Source organism: Panulirus ornatus, chromosome 13 (genome assembly GCF_036320965.1).
Source record: "Panulirus ornatus isolate Po-2019 chromosome 13, ASM3632096v1, whole genome shotgun sequence".
NCBI lineage: Eukaryota > Metazoa > Arthropoda > Malacostraca > Decapoda > Palinuridae > Panulirus > Panulirus ornatus.
Window position 1 is genome coordinate 3,270,891 of NC_092236.1, and position 15,898 is coordinate 3,286,788.

The 15,898-nt window shown below is 39.8% G+C and overlaps 1 protein-coding gene across 3 annotated transcripts in view; it reads left to right on the plus strand.

The window, feature by feature from the left end:
- The window catches only part of Btk (tyrosine-protein kinase Btk29A), a 433,655-nt gene that overhangs the window by 1,785 nt on the left and 415,972 nt on the right, over positions 1-15,898 (plus strand). For all 3 annotated transcript variants that reach the window (XM_071668445.1, XM_071668442.1, XM_071668443.1), the window contains exon 2: positions 12,929-13,340. In XM_071668445.1, coding sequence (XP_071524546.1) covers positions 13,194-13,340 — 147 coding nt within the window. In that variant the 5' untranslated portion in view covers positions 12,929-13,193. The remainder of the gene's footprint in view (positions 1-12,928; positions 13,341-15,898) is intronic.

A 15,898-nucleotide genomic window follows, 5' to 3' on the forward strand; every position in this document is an offset into this window, starting at 1 on the left:
CATAGGACAAGCAAGACTTCTCTTAACCTCAGCAGGTTGCCACATAAAAGTATGTAGAACTTTGTGACAACTTGGTTTGAAGTGAGGTTGTAGATGAGTCTGAAGGTTTGAAGTTGGAGATTGGCCTTGGTTGATGTTTTCTAACATTGGCCTATGAGGCTCCGCTACCTTGCAAATCGACTTTTCCAATAGGTTGCCAATTGAAATTGTTGAAGTTGAGGGTGAAATCAAAGGTGAGGTTCATGGGAAGGTTGTGGATGAGGTTATGGGTGAGTAAGATGTTATTTTAGGATGAGTAGAAGTTTGAACTTCTCTCTCTATACCTTCTTTGTGGTAATTTGGTGAGGTTGATGTATGATGATGTGGTTCATGTTCAGGTTGTGGTTGTTTACAAGATTGAAAGTTCAGTTAAGGTCATGTGGGGCAGAACTGTACTGTGAGGCCACTGTCCTTTAGGGGAACCGGTAGAATTGTTAAGGTTGAGAATAGAATTAGAGGTGACATTGATAGGAAGTTTGTGGATAAGGATCATTAGTTTAAAGATGATGTTAGGTGGACGACCTGTTTTCTTCCTCTACATCTCATTTGTGGAAACCGTGGGTTTGAGAGCGAGGTTGAGGGTAAGAATCGTATAATATTGTGGTATAGGTTTATGGTGAGGCTTTGCACCAGTCTGAAGGTTCCGTTTTTATATGGTTGTTCTTTCTATGTGGCGCCGTCGGCGTTTTCACGTTTGGGCGGCGTTAGCACTCGGCCTCTTATCCTAAACCTTTGGTTAGAATAGCAAAAGCTGTACAGGACTTTAGTATTTGTAGTATTAACTGCTGATATCGTGTCCTGCCATTTTTTCCCCTTACGATGGAGGCTCCAGTTACGGACAAAAGTCCACATCAAGGCCGGGCCTTGATTAAAGTATAAAGAGAATTATGAAAAAGAAAAAGAAGAGACGGGAAATAGTTACGTATTTTTGAGGAAGTGAAAAGCCTGTCTTTTATAGGGTGTCAGGTCATAGTTATTGGGAAAGACATGACGGTAGAGTTCCAAAGGTTCGAGGTGTAGGGAAAGAAACGGTATTTAAAACGGCCCATCCTTAAGTTGCCAACGGCCGCACAGTAATCACAACGCAGCAGCTTGTCGAGTATTGCGTGGTCTAGCTAGTTATGGGGAGTATACAAGCAGCTAGCTCTCGGGGGCAAAAACTGGATTGATATCATAGGGAAGAGGGAAAGTGAACCAACATTACGGCTAAGGGCAAGAGGGTCAAGTTTGGAAGTTAGCCTGGGAGAGTTTATGAGTCTGACCGCTGTCGACTCCAATCTATCGAGTTTGGATGCAGAGCAAGAAGTACCCAAGATGTGGGAGCAGTACTTTAATACATGGACGAATCTATCCTTTGTATAAACGGAGCAACTGTTTAGAAGAAGGAAAAATTCAACATCTAAATAGGACTCCAAGTTTCTAAGAGGCACACTTAGCTATTTCCGTAATGTGGGGTTTCCAAGAAAGATTGGATGTTGCAGTAATACCAAGTATGTTCAGTGAGTCAAGAGGGGAAATTACAGATTTTTCAAAGGAGAGACGAGAGGTCTGAGGAGTTTTTGATAGAGAAATAGGTAGAAACTGGTTCTTGGAGGTATTAAACGTGACTAGATTTCTTCTATCCCACTAAGATATCCTATCCAAGTCTGAGTTTATTGAGGAAGCTGTGTCAGGACGAGATGCAGATCGAGTGAGTGAAGAAGCAGAATGAAGGATGTGGATGAATGCAGTGTTGTGTCGTCGGCGTATGAGTGCATTTGGTTATTTGTGGAAGAGGAAATCGTTGATAAAAAGGAGAAAACAGAGTAGGGGTGGGGGGACTGATCCATCAACAACCACAGAAATAGATCGGCCGGAGAGGAAGCTAGATATGAAGGAGCAAATTGAGGGAGGGCAGCTTAGAGAGAGGAGCTTAGAGATGATACCCCGATATGTCAAGGGCAACTAGACAAGATTCCCCAAAATCTTTCGGAGATGATGACCAGACAGACATTAGTGAGACAGGAAAGAATGTCACCAGTGGATCTCGCCTTACGAAAGCCATATTGATGATAGAGATGACTGAGATTCAAGGTGTCCAACGATATGGGTCCCAGTAGAGGAGGGATTCAACTACTCTGAAAATGGTAGGTGTCAAAGCAATAGAACGGTAGTTAGAGGGGTCAGAACGGTCACCCTCCTTGGGGATATGGGATGTATCAACACATGCTTCCAAGAAGAAAGAAAAGTTTTGGTTTTTAAACAAAGACAACAGACGAACAAGCACAAGTGCAAGTTCAGAGACACTATCAGTACACGAGGATGGATTCCATCAGGATCAAAATCCCAGCTTGCGTTGAGAGAGAGAAGCGCTTTTCGGGCAGTCTGAAAAGTGATTACGAGGAGGTTCATAGGATTATTAAGAGGAGCAGCAAGGGGTAAAGGAACGTTAAGATTTATCCATGGTAGAGTTAGAGGAGAAACGGGAACCAAAGAGAGTTGCTTTGTTTACGGGAGAGACAGCTGTAGTACCGTCAGAATGGAAAAGTGAAAGAAAGTTAGAACGACAGAAGCTGATGGCCTTAGCTAAAGACCATAAAAACTTGACAGTGGATGACGAGGAAAGGTTATCGTACTTCTTTTGAATAAGAATGCTTTACCTCACGGACAACGTACTTGCGATGATTACGGGCAGTGATAAAAGCTTAATGGAGTTGTAGTTCTGCCGTATAACATTTTTGCGTACGTTGCCAGCTCCTGCTCTCTTATCTACTCCAAAAGCGTAAATACGCATTAGCTTTATTTGATGGCAGTGCCGTCCATTCTGCGAGCTCTGGCCCTCTTTCTTTTCCTGTTGACTCAAAAAATACACCGCCATGCTGTTATCAAATGTAAATATCGAGGTTTACCGTATCCGTAGCCAGATTTTGCCAGTTTTAATGGATTGCTTGAGGCTCAGTGTGGCTCGTTTTATAAGCCTGCTCTTAACAAATTAAAATTTATTAGCATTGTAGAGTTGAAGTGTATTTTAATTAAAGTATTATAAATGTTGCGTCTTATTCTCTCGTTTCTTTTGTTATTGTGTAACAATGAATAATGACAGTTTTTAGTTTACTTTTCCTTCATCTGTCATTTGTTTTTCTTTTGTAAGTCTTACATGTATCAGAAGATCAAGGTAGCTGCGAAATAAATCAAGTTGGCCTTTAATGGCGGTTAGATTTTTTTTTTTCTGTACGAAGACTAAACAACATGTACATTATAGTGTATATTATAGGTTTTAATCATGGAGAGTTATTGGATGATTGCATTGCTTTTACTATTATACTCTGAGACAGTTCTTTCCTTTAGGAGAGTCAAGAATGACATTCGGTTTTCAGTGTACGTATTTCTTTTACTCCACGTGTCAAGATTTTTTTTTTTATTCGACTAGAAATAACCGACGATCCTGTTAGTAAGCCATAACTGAGGAACGTGCGAGTAGAGTAAAGGGCGACAGAGCTTTTGATGAAACCGCCCCCTAAAGTATTCGCTGTGATACCTGGATCATTTGTATCATCTGGACTAAGATTTCGGAACCGTTACCTGGTTTGCAGTATTATCGCCATGAGGATATTGGTACAACCCATGGGTATGTTAGCGTAACTTAATCGAGAGCTTAAGGTTAGACAATACAGAAATTAGGTGTTTCAAGAGGGTGCTGTAACTTAACAATTTCTGTATGTTGGTGGAAGATTTCAATTGAAAATGAGAAATACGTTTAGGCAGCATGTCACATATGGTAGAGGATGATATAAAATTGAAAAATGAAAATAATGTCGGATTGATCTCGAGTAAGCGTACTTTGAAACAAGTATTACGATAAGAATAGGAAATAGGTAAACAAATCCAGTATGGTTTGCTTGTAGTCTTGTCAAACTGAAGTGCAAAAGAAATGGAAATATGCATGATTCATGTCACAGAACTGTGGGAATTAAAATGTCAGACAGAACACTGTATGTATGTAGAGAGCTGCTATTTTACTGGAATGAGACTGCAAGGGTACTCATGGACAGTGAACGGGATAGCAGAATTGAGAACCATATCAGCTCAATCTAATCTTTACGCAACTGTGCTTTGTCCCTCCACATGGATGCTTTTTGTCTGATGTCATATAATTTTTTCTTTTCAGAAGAGCTAGATTACCAGTGTTGATGGTACAACATAGTTGGCTGGAAAGTTAGCAGTAACATGGCCAACATCAATATGCACCTCAGGAGAGCTAGCAAACAAGTGTTTGTGTGGTGGCAGAACATGGTAGAGAAGTTGTGTGTATCTGCGCCAACATCAGTTTACGTATCACAAAGGACCAGGAGACCTACCGGAAGTTGGGAGCTGTCGCGATAGAAACTGGTTGATAACTTTACTAATGGGAAGTGTGGGGGGGAAAGTTAATGGAGCGGTCCTCCGGTGGGGAGGGCGGGAAAGGTGGGGTTGCCTTCTGTCAGGACGAGCGGTGGAGGAATCTCCTCAGCGCACATTTGTGTGGGAGAACGGTTGCCTCTCAGGTTGGTGTTGGCATTTCGAATGTTATTTTCCACTGGAGAAGGCTTAATGAAGAAGAACGCTGATCACTAATGCCTTGTGGAAAAGAATTGCCATTTTTATTTATGGTAACGGCAGTAATGGAGGTTTAGAATTGAAGTATATTCATATTTTATCATTGCCACCAGACAGTATTTTGATAGTAGATTGTGGGGCTTTATTTAATTTAAATGCCCTCTTAGTACCCTGTTGAAATTAGTACTTGTTTTAGAATCATGTATTCTGACGCATATCTAATGCAAAGTAGGTCATGGCTTGGTATTTGCTGAATACTGACTGTCGACATTTATATCAGTGTTCTTCATAAACGTTTGAGAAATGCTTCGACAACTTAATGTTTACAGCAACTTTAAATTTTGTAAAACGAACCCTGGATATATATATTGAGAGAGCAGAAGAGGGTGTTTTGAAATGGTTTGGGCACATGGAGAGAATGAGTGAGGAAAGATTGACCAAGAGGATATATGTATCGGAGGTGGAGGGAACGAGGAGAAGTGGGAGACCAAATTGGAGGTGGAAAGATGGAGTGAAAAAGATTTTGTGTGATCGGGGCCTGAACATGCAGGAGGGTGAAAGGAGGGCAGGGAATAGAGTGAGTTGGATTGATGTGGTATACCGGGGTTGACGTGCTGTCAGTGGATTGAATCAGGGCATGTGAAGCGTCTGGGGTAAACCATGGAAAGCTGTGTAGGTATATATATTTGAGTGTGTGGACGTATGTATATACATGTGTATAGGGGTGGGTTGGGCCATTTCTTTCGTCTGTTTCCTTGCGCTACCTCGCAAACGCGGGAGACAGCGGCAAAATATATATATATATATATATATATATATATATATATATATATATATATATATATATATATATCTTTCTTTCATACTATTCGCCATTTCCCGCGTTAGCAAGGTAGCGTTAAGAACAGAGGACTGGACCTTTGAGGGAATATCCTCACTTGGCCCCCTTCTCTGTTCCTTCTTTTGAAAAATTAAAAAAACTGAGAGGGGAGGATTTCCAGCCCCCCGCTCCCTTCCCTTTTAGTCGCCTTCTACGACACGCAGGGAATACGTGGGAAGTATTCTTTCTCCCCTATCCCCAGGGAATATATATATATATATATATATATATATATATATATATATATATATATATATATATATATATATATATATTATGAGTCCACGGGGAAAATGAAACACGAAAAGTTCCCAAGTGCACTTTCGTGTAATAATCACATCATCAGGGGAGACACAAGAGAGAAATATAACTGTCAGTTGATATACATCGAAGAGACTAAGCTAGGACGCCATTTGGTAAACATGTGATTGTCCAAATGGCGTCCGAGCTTCGTCTCTTCGATGTATATCAACTGACTTATATTTCTCTCTTGTGTCTCCCCTGATGATGTGATTATTACACGAAAGTGCACTTGGGAACTTTTCGTGTTTCATTTTCCCCGTGGACTCATAGGAATATATATATATATATATATATATATATATATATATATATATATATATATATATATATATATATATATATATATATATACACTCACCCACCTCACTGGGCGACGCACAAGTCGTACAAACATTGATGACCGTTGGCAGAAGCGGAAGTGGGTATTCCCCGTTTTTCACCCTCTTCCTGGTGTAATGCAAGTCCACTTGTGGTCTGCACACACAAACAAACACACACTCTCTCTTTCTAGTAAAGGAGGAGGTGGGGTAGGAGCAGATGGATGAAGGGGAAGAAATCCTTCTTTTGATTACCTCTGTGAGAGAGTGGGACGTCGTGTCCACGTTGAAGGCCCAGCTTACTCTTGTATTTGCAGCTGAATCCTTTTAGAATGGTGTATAGCTCTGCAGCTTTAAATCTGCCGAGCTGCTTTGACTTGCAGATCTATGCAGATCTCTTTATGAGGTCACTCGTTGCAGATTAAATGTGGTATTTTATTGTGGATTTTGATACCAATATTTATTCAAGCGCGCGCGCATGCAGGTGTGTGTGTGTGTGTGTGTGTGTGTGTGTGTGTGTGTGTGTGTGTGTGTGTGTGCGTAATTATCTGTTTATGTAGTGCAGGGAGAGACCTTTATAGTCTTTAAGCCCGATCTATAAAATTTCCCTAATAATCATACATCGTTTTTTTTTTTTTTTCTGTCAGCATTCACCGTTTCTTCATTTAGTTTGTGCAATTCATCTGCAGTTCATATAAGACAGCTCTTTACGTCTTTGAAACAAGTTCCTTGCTGAGTTAATATCGTGTTTCGGCATCTGCTTGATCTATTTTTGCATCTTTCGAAGATGTTCACTGTTGACTTCGTAAAAAACTGCTTTAAAAACTTTAAAGTTGTGGTAGTTTTTATTTTATTTATGTATGGTAAGGAAATTTAAGAGGCATATTCTAGTGTTGGCCCAAACACACGCTGTGAACAGCTCGCTGAATATTTTCTGATTCCTTTTCTTAAATGCGATTGCCATATTTGCCTGCGGACAGTTTTGTCTCCACAGGGCGAGACTGGTAACGGTTTACGCACAGTCTCTGCTCCCAGAGTCCTCACTCACTGATTCCTTGGGCTTATTACCTGTGAGATGCTATTCGTGTGGAGGCCATCTGTCGCTGCCCTGCCCCGTCTTCTTGAACCAAGTTACCTCTGTAATATGTTAAGATCTTATAGTAAGTTGATTCAACCTGATCACCCTTATCTAGTCCTTATCTGCACGATTGCTGTTTTGTGTGTATTATGGGGAGAGACATTTACACGTGATGCCCCATTTCTTAACCATGTATATGTATACCATGTCTTTATTCTTGTTTATATAAACACACATACATACTAGAGATGGGGCCACACGTGTTAAAACTCCCTCCCCGCATAATACAAAAAAGTAATTACACCAGCCGTAGTACATATATTACACCAGCCGTAGTACATATATTACACCAGCCGTAGTACATATATTTACTACAAGGTTAAGAGAAAGGAGCACGAATGTAAACCTCTCTCCCCGAAACACACAAATCGCAGACGTTTATTCTCCTTTACTCTTGTATTATCACAAAATTTGTCGATATTTCTAGATAAGAAAGATAAAGTTTTACAAATATCGATATTCGTATAGATATCAGTTCTGACAAGCGGGGGAAAAAGTAGTTTGATCTTGACCGAGTCACCATCTTGAAATCAACGCAGTGTTTTGTTTAGTCAACCTCTTACCTGAGGGTTCTACCCCCGGACCCAAGCCAGCCTCAGCGTAACTTAAACGTTGCCACCGTAAGTACAAATAAGCAATGTCAAGGATAGACTTGTCGGTGAAATATCATTTGACAAGTGCCGTTGTTTGGGAAATAACCAGTACTATATTTTTTTTTCAAAAGAAGGAAGAGAGAATTGGGCCAGGTGAGGGTATTCCCTCAAAGGCCCAGTCCTCTGTTCTTAACGCTACCTCGCTAATGCGGGAAATGGCGAATAGTTTGAAAGAAAAGAAAGATATATATATATATATATATATATATATATATATATATATATATATATATATATATATATATATATATATATGGAGAGAGAGAGAGAGAGAGAGAGAGAGAGAGAGAGAGAGAGAGAGAGAGACTTGCTTACCTTCCTACTCACGAATACTTACGAGGTCCTGCCCAAAGACAGAGCGAGCGAGTAGCGCTCACCTCAGGGAAATCTACTAGGAACGAATAACAGCAAGTCGTGTGAGTTACATGTTCTTCGAGATGGATTGTGTGTGTGTTTGTGGACTCGATACAATTAACCCAGAGCTACCCTAGGCAGAGAAAATGAAAAATCATCCTGGGCAAAGGGGGTGGGCGGAACTTGACAGACACTGAAAGGGAGAGGGATTTTTGACTTGAGACAGACAAGTGAGTTTTTACCAAACTGTCCAGCGATAATGACAGATTTTCTCTTGGTTTTGTTTTGCTCCATTAAGTATATATTTTGATTTTTTTCTACTTTTGTTTACTTTGGTTTTCCACTTGTGTGGCGAGAGTAATTGCAAAACGAAGGCTTATACTGGAATGTGTTCTTCCAGTTACGGGGTTCGCTTGCACCTTCTTACTTTCAGGCGTGAAGATGCCTCGTGTGTTTTTGAATTACTGCAATTTGTAGCCCATCAGAGCCACTTTTGTTCGCTGATGGGTATAGTGTTAAGTGGATACTTGTGTGTGACAAAATTACATACATTTTCATTTGCTGAGCGGCAGATATTCGGGCAACAACGTGATACCATTATATATATATATATATATATATATATATATATATATATATATATATATATATATATATATATATATATGAAATGTTTATTTTGATATGGTTTTATAAACATAAGATGCTTACATTTCTATGAGCCTATTTCGGTGTCATTACTAGTGTATTCATGAATGATCCATTCCGTTGTATTGACATCTTTAATTAAGACTTGTGATGATGGTATTGGCTTTAAGGGAAGATACGTCTTCACTGAATGGGAAGGGAAAACTTGTTAATTAATTTTGACGTCAGTGTTCATGTTTCCTGAGTTTTTACCTCCTTGAGCACAACGGTACTACCCTTGAGCACAGCGGTTCTACTATTGAGCACGACATAACATCCTTTGGGTTTGATGACCTGATCTTTGACCTGTACCTAAAAGGGTAGTTCTCAAGTCAAGCCATCACATCCATAGGTCGCACTGTCGTGCTCAAGGGTCATACCACCGTGCTCAAGGATCATACCATCGTGTTCAGTTGTACTGTAGTACTCATGGGTCGTATGATCGTACTTAGTGGTCGTATGATCGTATTCAAGGGTTGTATGATTGTACTCAAGGGGTCGCTACGGTCCCAGGAGACTCGAGGAGAGCACTGTATAGTAGTAGAATGTTTCTAAGTTCCTGAAGCAGGTAGTGAAGCGGCCATCTTGTAGTTGGTTAGTGTGTTATGAATTTACAGATGTGGATGATCTTGTTCAGGTGCGGACTTAAGTCCCAGGGTCATGTTACGCATCTAATCGAAGCTGTACCGACCCACCCGTTTCGATCTGAGTACGGCTTTGTCGTGGCGTACCGCAGGGCTTTCGTTCGGGTGCCTTGAATTATGAAAACTTAGCAGACTTTGGGATTTGTCGTTAGCTTTCTGTTTTCACCATATTGTGAATAAGTTGAATAGTGATGTAGATAGGTCATGACTTATTGAGGAATAAATTATTTTTAACTTCCGTGTAATGAAAACCCAGTACCAGAGGCCTGTATACGTGTTCTAGTGGCCCACTAAGTCTTTAGGATTATAATGGGTACCGTGCGGTGTAGACCTTCCACATTGTTCTCGTTAAGGAGCTGGTTATATAACGATTGTTTTACGTCTAGTGGACGACTTTGGACTTCAGCTCTGAATTATTGTATTGCACACTTATTCATTGTGGTAAAGTGGTTAGAAGCGAAGCCACTGACGGATCCCTAATTACAATCTTTGAGGTATTAAGAGTCTACGATAGGTAATTGTAAACTTATATTATTTATCAATTTACTTATTAAATCATGGATCTGCTTCTTGCGTTTATGTTCATTGTTCGATTTTATACCCTAGAGGCGATACACAGAACACAATATGGATGAATGATTACATGTAGACCGTCGTCAGGCGTTAGAGGATTCCTTTCCTGAGAACATGGCCGGTCGGCCGGCCGGCTGGCGACAGCTGCATTATCCCACTTGACACTTGCGGTGTATAATGACAGTTGGAGGACAATACATACTCCGTGTTAAAGCCTCCAAGAGGTTCTCCACTTCACGCCGAATTAAAGAGTGACCAGCTGAAGAGACCTTCTAGGCTGATCCCCACACGAAGCCCTTCAGCAAGAAAATGCCACCTTTAGGTATAATGGCTTGGCATTTATGAACGACCGAGCCATCATCCGTAAAGCGCTGTCGTGTTTAAGGGTCGTAATGTTGTGCCCAAGGGTGGTATTGTCGTGCTCAAGGGCCGAACTAGTGTGTTCAAAGATCGCACCGTCGTCCTCAAAAGCCCTGCCATCGTGTTTAAAGGGGGTTCATGAGACTTGTAAGTAAGGAGAGTATACAATTTTATGGAACATTTGGAGTGTTGGAAGTGTAGTAAAGTGACTGGAGTATCGAAATGTTTGATCGCTAGAGTTCGGTCACCTATTATTGTACTCCAGATCGAACGTTTCATGTGCAGGAATGATAAACGTTGAAATTGCCTGGCACGGGTTCCTCTCTGACATAACTGAGAACACTGAGAGCAGAATTAACCATGTCTTCGGCAGGCCTCAACTGTCACTTGCTACTGCTTTAGGCACGCAGGAACTGGAGAACTTGTAACCCCGGGTTGGAATCCCACTTGAGGGAAGTAGAGTAGATTCTTCGCATACTGGATTACGACGCTCATTGAATTTTCCATTGATTGTCTGTGGGTTGAATCTGAAGTTTACAGTTCCATGATTTCAGTAGTGTACTCGTGTAATATTGTTTGACTTGCTGATTATTATTGTACAATCCCAGGACCACCTGTCCATGGGCTCAAAGGCTTCAAGGCTTTCACTAGCAGGGACAGGATGGACTCCTGTGAGAGGCTCTTTGACGGGTTTATTCTCTCATTGGCTGAGATGATACAGTGTCACCAAACTGACTCTTCACTCGCTGTGGAACCTCAAGCAGGCGGAGTTCGGCAGCACCCGTTGATTATATATATATATATATATATATATATATATATATATATATATATATATATATATATATATATATATATCTTTCTTTCTTCAAACTATTCGCCATTTCCCGCGTTAGCGAGGTAGCGTTAAGAACAGAGAACTGGGCCTTTGAGGGAATATCCTCACCTGGCCCCCTTCTCTGTTCCTTCTTTTGGAAAATAAAAAAAAAATAATGAGGGGAGGATTTCCAGCCCCCCTGCTCCCTCCCCTTTTAGTCGCCTTCTACGACACGCAGGGAATACGTGGGAAGTATTCTTTCTCCCCTATCCCCAGGGAGGATATATATATATATATATATATATATATATATATATATATATATATATATATATATATATATATATATAATATATATATATATATATATATATATATATATATATATATATATATATATATATATATAATATATATATATATATATATATATATATATATATATATATATATATATATATATATATATATATATATATATATTACCTCATTTTATGTACCATTCTTTGAAGACGTAGTTTGAATGTTTTATTTGTGTAGTTTTTGTTGTAAAGATACGTATTGCTTTTAAGTTGCTTTTCTTTTATATGAAATCATACTTTTCAGGTGATCTTTTCTCTTAGGCAAATATGATACGAGAACAGTCTCCGTCTGTTCTCTTTCTTGGAGTCCCATCGCAAAGTTTTGGGCTCCTGTCCCTTCCCAGTCTGGGATCCAACACGTCCTTAGATCCATATACCATCCTTTTACAGTTCTTGTAATTTAGCTGATTCCTGCATTAGTCTACTTCACACTTTCCCTTTTTAAGCAGGAATTTTCCGAGAATATTTCAGCCTCAATAAAGAAATAACTGCAACTAGGTCGTTGGAATACACGTCCCAGGCGTGGGTTGCTTCCCATGGTGATGTTGTCATTTCCGATACTAATTAATTAAGGTTCTTGGAAGCGGTAGTGGTGAGGTGGCGTGGCCAGGAAGCCAAGAGTTTAGTGTTGGGATCTGTACCGCCACACGCCAGTTAGGCTCAGCTGAAGGTACTGCTGCTGCTCTTATTATTATCATTATTATTATTATTATTATTATTATTATTATTATTATTATTATTATTATTGTTGTTATTAATGCAGAGTCAATAATTGGAAATGATTTAACTCCAGTTCTTACTGGTTTAGAATTGCTTTGTTGATTTGAATATGCAAATATTGGGCATTGGATTTGGCGTTGATTTTGTTTCTCATTTAGGCGTAATCACCACTTTTCAGGAGGCTGGTGGAGTGGGTTCAATTTTTCACCTGATATTTATGCTGGTCAGAGAGAAGGCTGTTATTGGGCCACGTTTTATGTGGCTTTGATTGCGTTTTTTCTTTTTCTGGGAGGACAGACACATTTTTGAAGAATATTCCTTTTGGATTGGGTGTTAAGTAGACTTAGACGTTATATATGTAAAAGTAGTGCTTGGTATGATTAGAAAAATGTTGAAGCAGAGAGAGAGAGAGAGAGAGAGAGAGAGAGAGAGTGTGTGTGTGTGTGTGTGTGTTTTGCCCACTACTACTGTCTAACCCACTTGTCTGTTGGTATTTTTTTTTTCAGGGCGTGGCAGGGAGCGGGTGGTTCCTCCTGCGCCAGCACCACCACCACCCTCGCCGCCACCGCCACCACCTCTTACCTCTGCTCCATCAAGTTCCTCACCAGCTAGTCCGCCGCCTTCACCCACATCCTTCCCGACTGCACTTCCTCACCTTCCTGTCTCGCCTCCTCTGGCCACCTGATCATCAGCCTCGAGGCCTCGGTCTGGGGAACACGAGGCCAGAAAAACTGGGGCCGGAAGGTGTACGCGTGGCCAAGAGCGAGGACTATGGCGGGGAAGAATGAGGAGGTGCTGAAGGAAGCGTTCATGACGAAGAGGTCACAGAACAAGAGGTCCTTCACTCCTACCAATTGGAAGGATCGCTGGTTCGTCCTGTCGCCGGAGAACCTCATATACTATGATGGCGACAAGCAGGTGAGTACCCATTCTTAATTTCTGTGCACTCAGGTACTCTGACGATGTCGAATTTACATCTGAAAGCCTTGCCTTGGGTTTTTAAATGGATACAGACTTGATGTTATTACCTTTTATCTTCGACCTCAAGATACAACCGCTCTCACCAAGTATTTACAGAAGGCGAAGTGATTTTGTTTGTAAATATCTTTTTTCATTCTAGAATATGCTGCCCGTGCGTTTGACACAGTGCACTAAATCAGCTCACCATTCAGGGCTCCAGAACGTTTTCATCTTGCATTTTTTGGAACATTTTCATTTGGAATGCGGGACACTAGACCATCACGACATTCGCCACAATAAAGTTGACACCGTTACTCTTGGACGTTGTTTCTTTTTTTTTTTATTTCAACTTTCTGTACCATGGAAACCGGACAAGTTTCATTTTATATGAAAATGATATAGAATTTATGATTTTTGGAATAACCTCACGGCTCCAGTATTGACAGTATATGATTACCGTATGTCCCTGATGATGGCACTGAGTTACCGTGCTGGTTCCCTCACACATAACTGATATTTGGGAGTGAGAATGTAGTATCACCGAGCCGGTGATGCTACGGTATGGTTTCGGTCATTGTGCAGCCGTGACCCGATGGTTAACAGTACCCCGCGTTTTAGAGTAATTTCTCGTGCGCTGTATCAAGTACGTCAGAGTTACATACATTGACTATGGTCTCCTTTGTGCCAGGTAAGTATGCACTTGTTAAGGGAACTTGATGTGTATATGTGTGTGTGTTTTTTGTTGGTAGTGAAACAATTAATATTGAAGGAACGCAGTGTTGCAGGCCGGGTCTGAGGCCCCAGTCTCAAGTGTAACACGGAGCAGAACTGGTCTGGTTTGTGTTGGGTTATAAAGGCTCCAACATCAGCTCCACTTGTTTGTATTTGTCTGAGGGTGGTTCAGCACTAGCTTCACTTGTTTGTGTTTGTCTACAGAGAGTTCAGCACCAGCTTCGCTTGTGTTTGTTTGACTGTGGAGAGTTGCAGTGTATCTTGTTTGTGTTTGTCTATGGAGAGATGCAATGTATCTTGTTTGTGCTTGTCTAAAGGTGGCTCTCCATCAGCCTTGAAGTAATGTTCTGAGTTTACGTAAATAATAAATTCTACTTGAGAAGAACAGGAAATTTTGACTTGCCAGTGTCTGTAACTAATACAGCTTTGATCATTGTAACTGTTTGGTACACAATGAAACATTTGCTTTGTGTGAAACTTAATGATGTGCAGAAGGTACAGCTGCTGTGAAATCGTTAGGTCTAATTAGAATAACTTAACGAAATCAAAATCAAAAGAGTTTCTATTTATTGTTTGTCTGATTCTCATGTAGTTTTTCCTGCCTGTAAGTTTACATAACCCTGTTATATTGTTATTCACCAGTGTCAGAAAAGTGATGCAGAAAAGCGTACAAACGAATATCAAGAAAAAGGAAAAACACCTGCTATAAAACCCAACAGTTTTGGAAGAGCCCTGGTTCTGCCCTCACAAGTATTGTATGTATGTGATCCAAATACTCTGAGTCATGGGTAGACCGGGGAAGGTGTGCTGCTGCAGCTGCGTACGGAAGAAGCTGTTGGTCAGTTGGCGTGCATTTCTTGGTTCAAACTATATTTTTGTTCGCAGATTTTACGAAATATGATGTGCTTTAGCAGAATTTGTACCTGTGAATGATGATAATGATAATAATAATGATGATGATGGTAATAATCACAATAATTAGCTATCTTTTGAATAAGCAACGGTGGAAGGCTGAAAGTGTACATTGAAATAAAAAGATAAGGACTATAAGTGTAGGAGATGGGTTAAACAGTCACCCTGTACACATACTGAGATGGAAGCCTATTGTTCATTGATGGTATGTAATTAAAGGTCTGACAAACATCAGTTATTGAAGATGTGTTATTAACGTTGAATGATTAACTGGAATTATTGATTATGTAAAATTACTGATAACGAAGAGAGTGAAGTATTGATTATGAAAAATTAATGAATGATAAAGTGATCTGTTGATGATATATAATTGTCAATGAATCATTAATGTGAATTTTTAGGATTTAATTGATGAATGATAAACGTGAATTTAACAGTGAATGAAAAACAGGAGGAATTGATGCAAGATTATCACTACTTTATGGGCATGAATTACAGATGTGTGATTACCGATGAGTTATGTATAACTGTCGAATTATAGAAATAGTTTGTTCATGATATATAACTACTAATGAATAATGATTGGGTATGTTTCCGTAGAGAATCTTATATATATATATATATATATATATATATATATATATATATATATATATATATATATATATATATATATATTTGCCTATTAGAAATGCAAAATAGGATAGTCATGTGACACGTGTGTCTGCAAGACTTCACGAGTGGGATTAACATACCTTATCGTAAATATTAATGTAACATTAATATGATTTCTTACTGTACATAAGGCGAAGTAAGGGATTACATTAAGTTATTTTTAGCTTGGAAGTTGCATAACATTAGGGTGCGTTGAG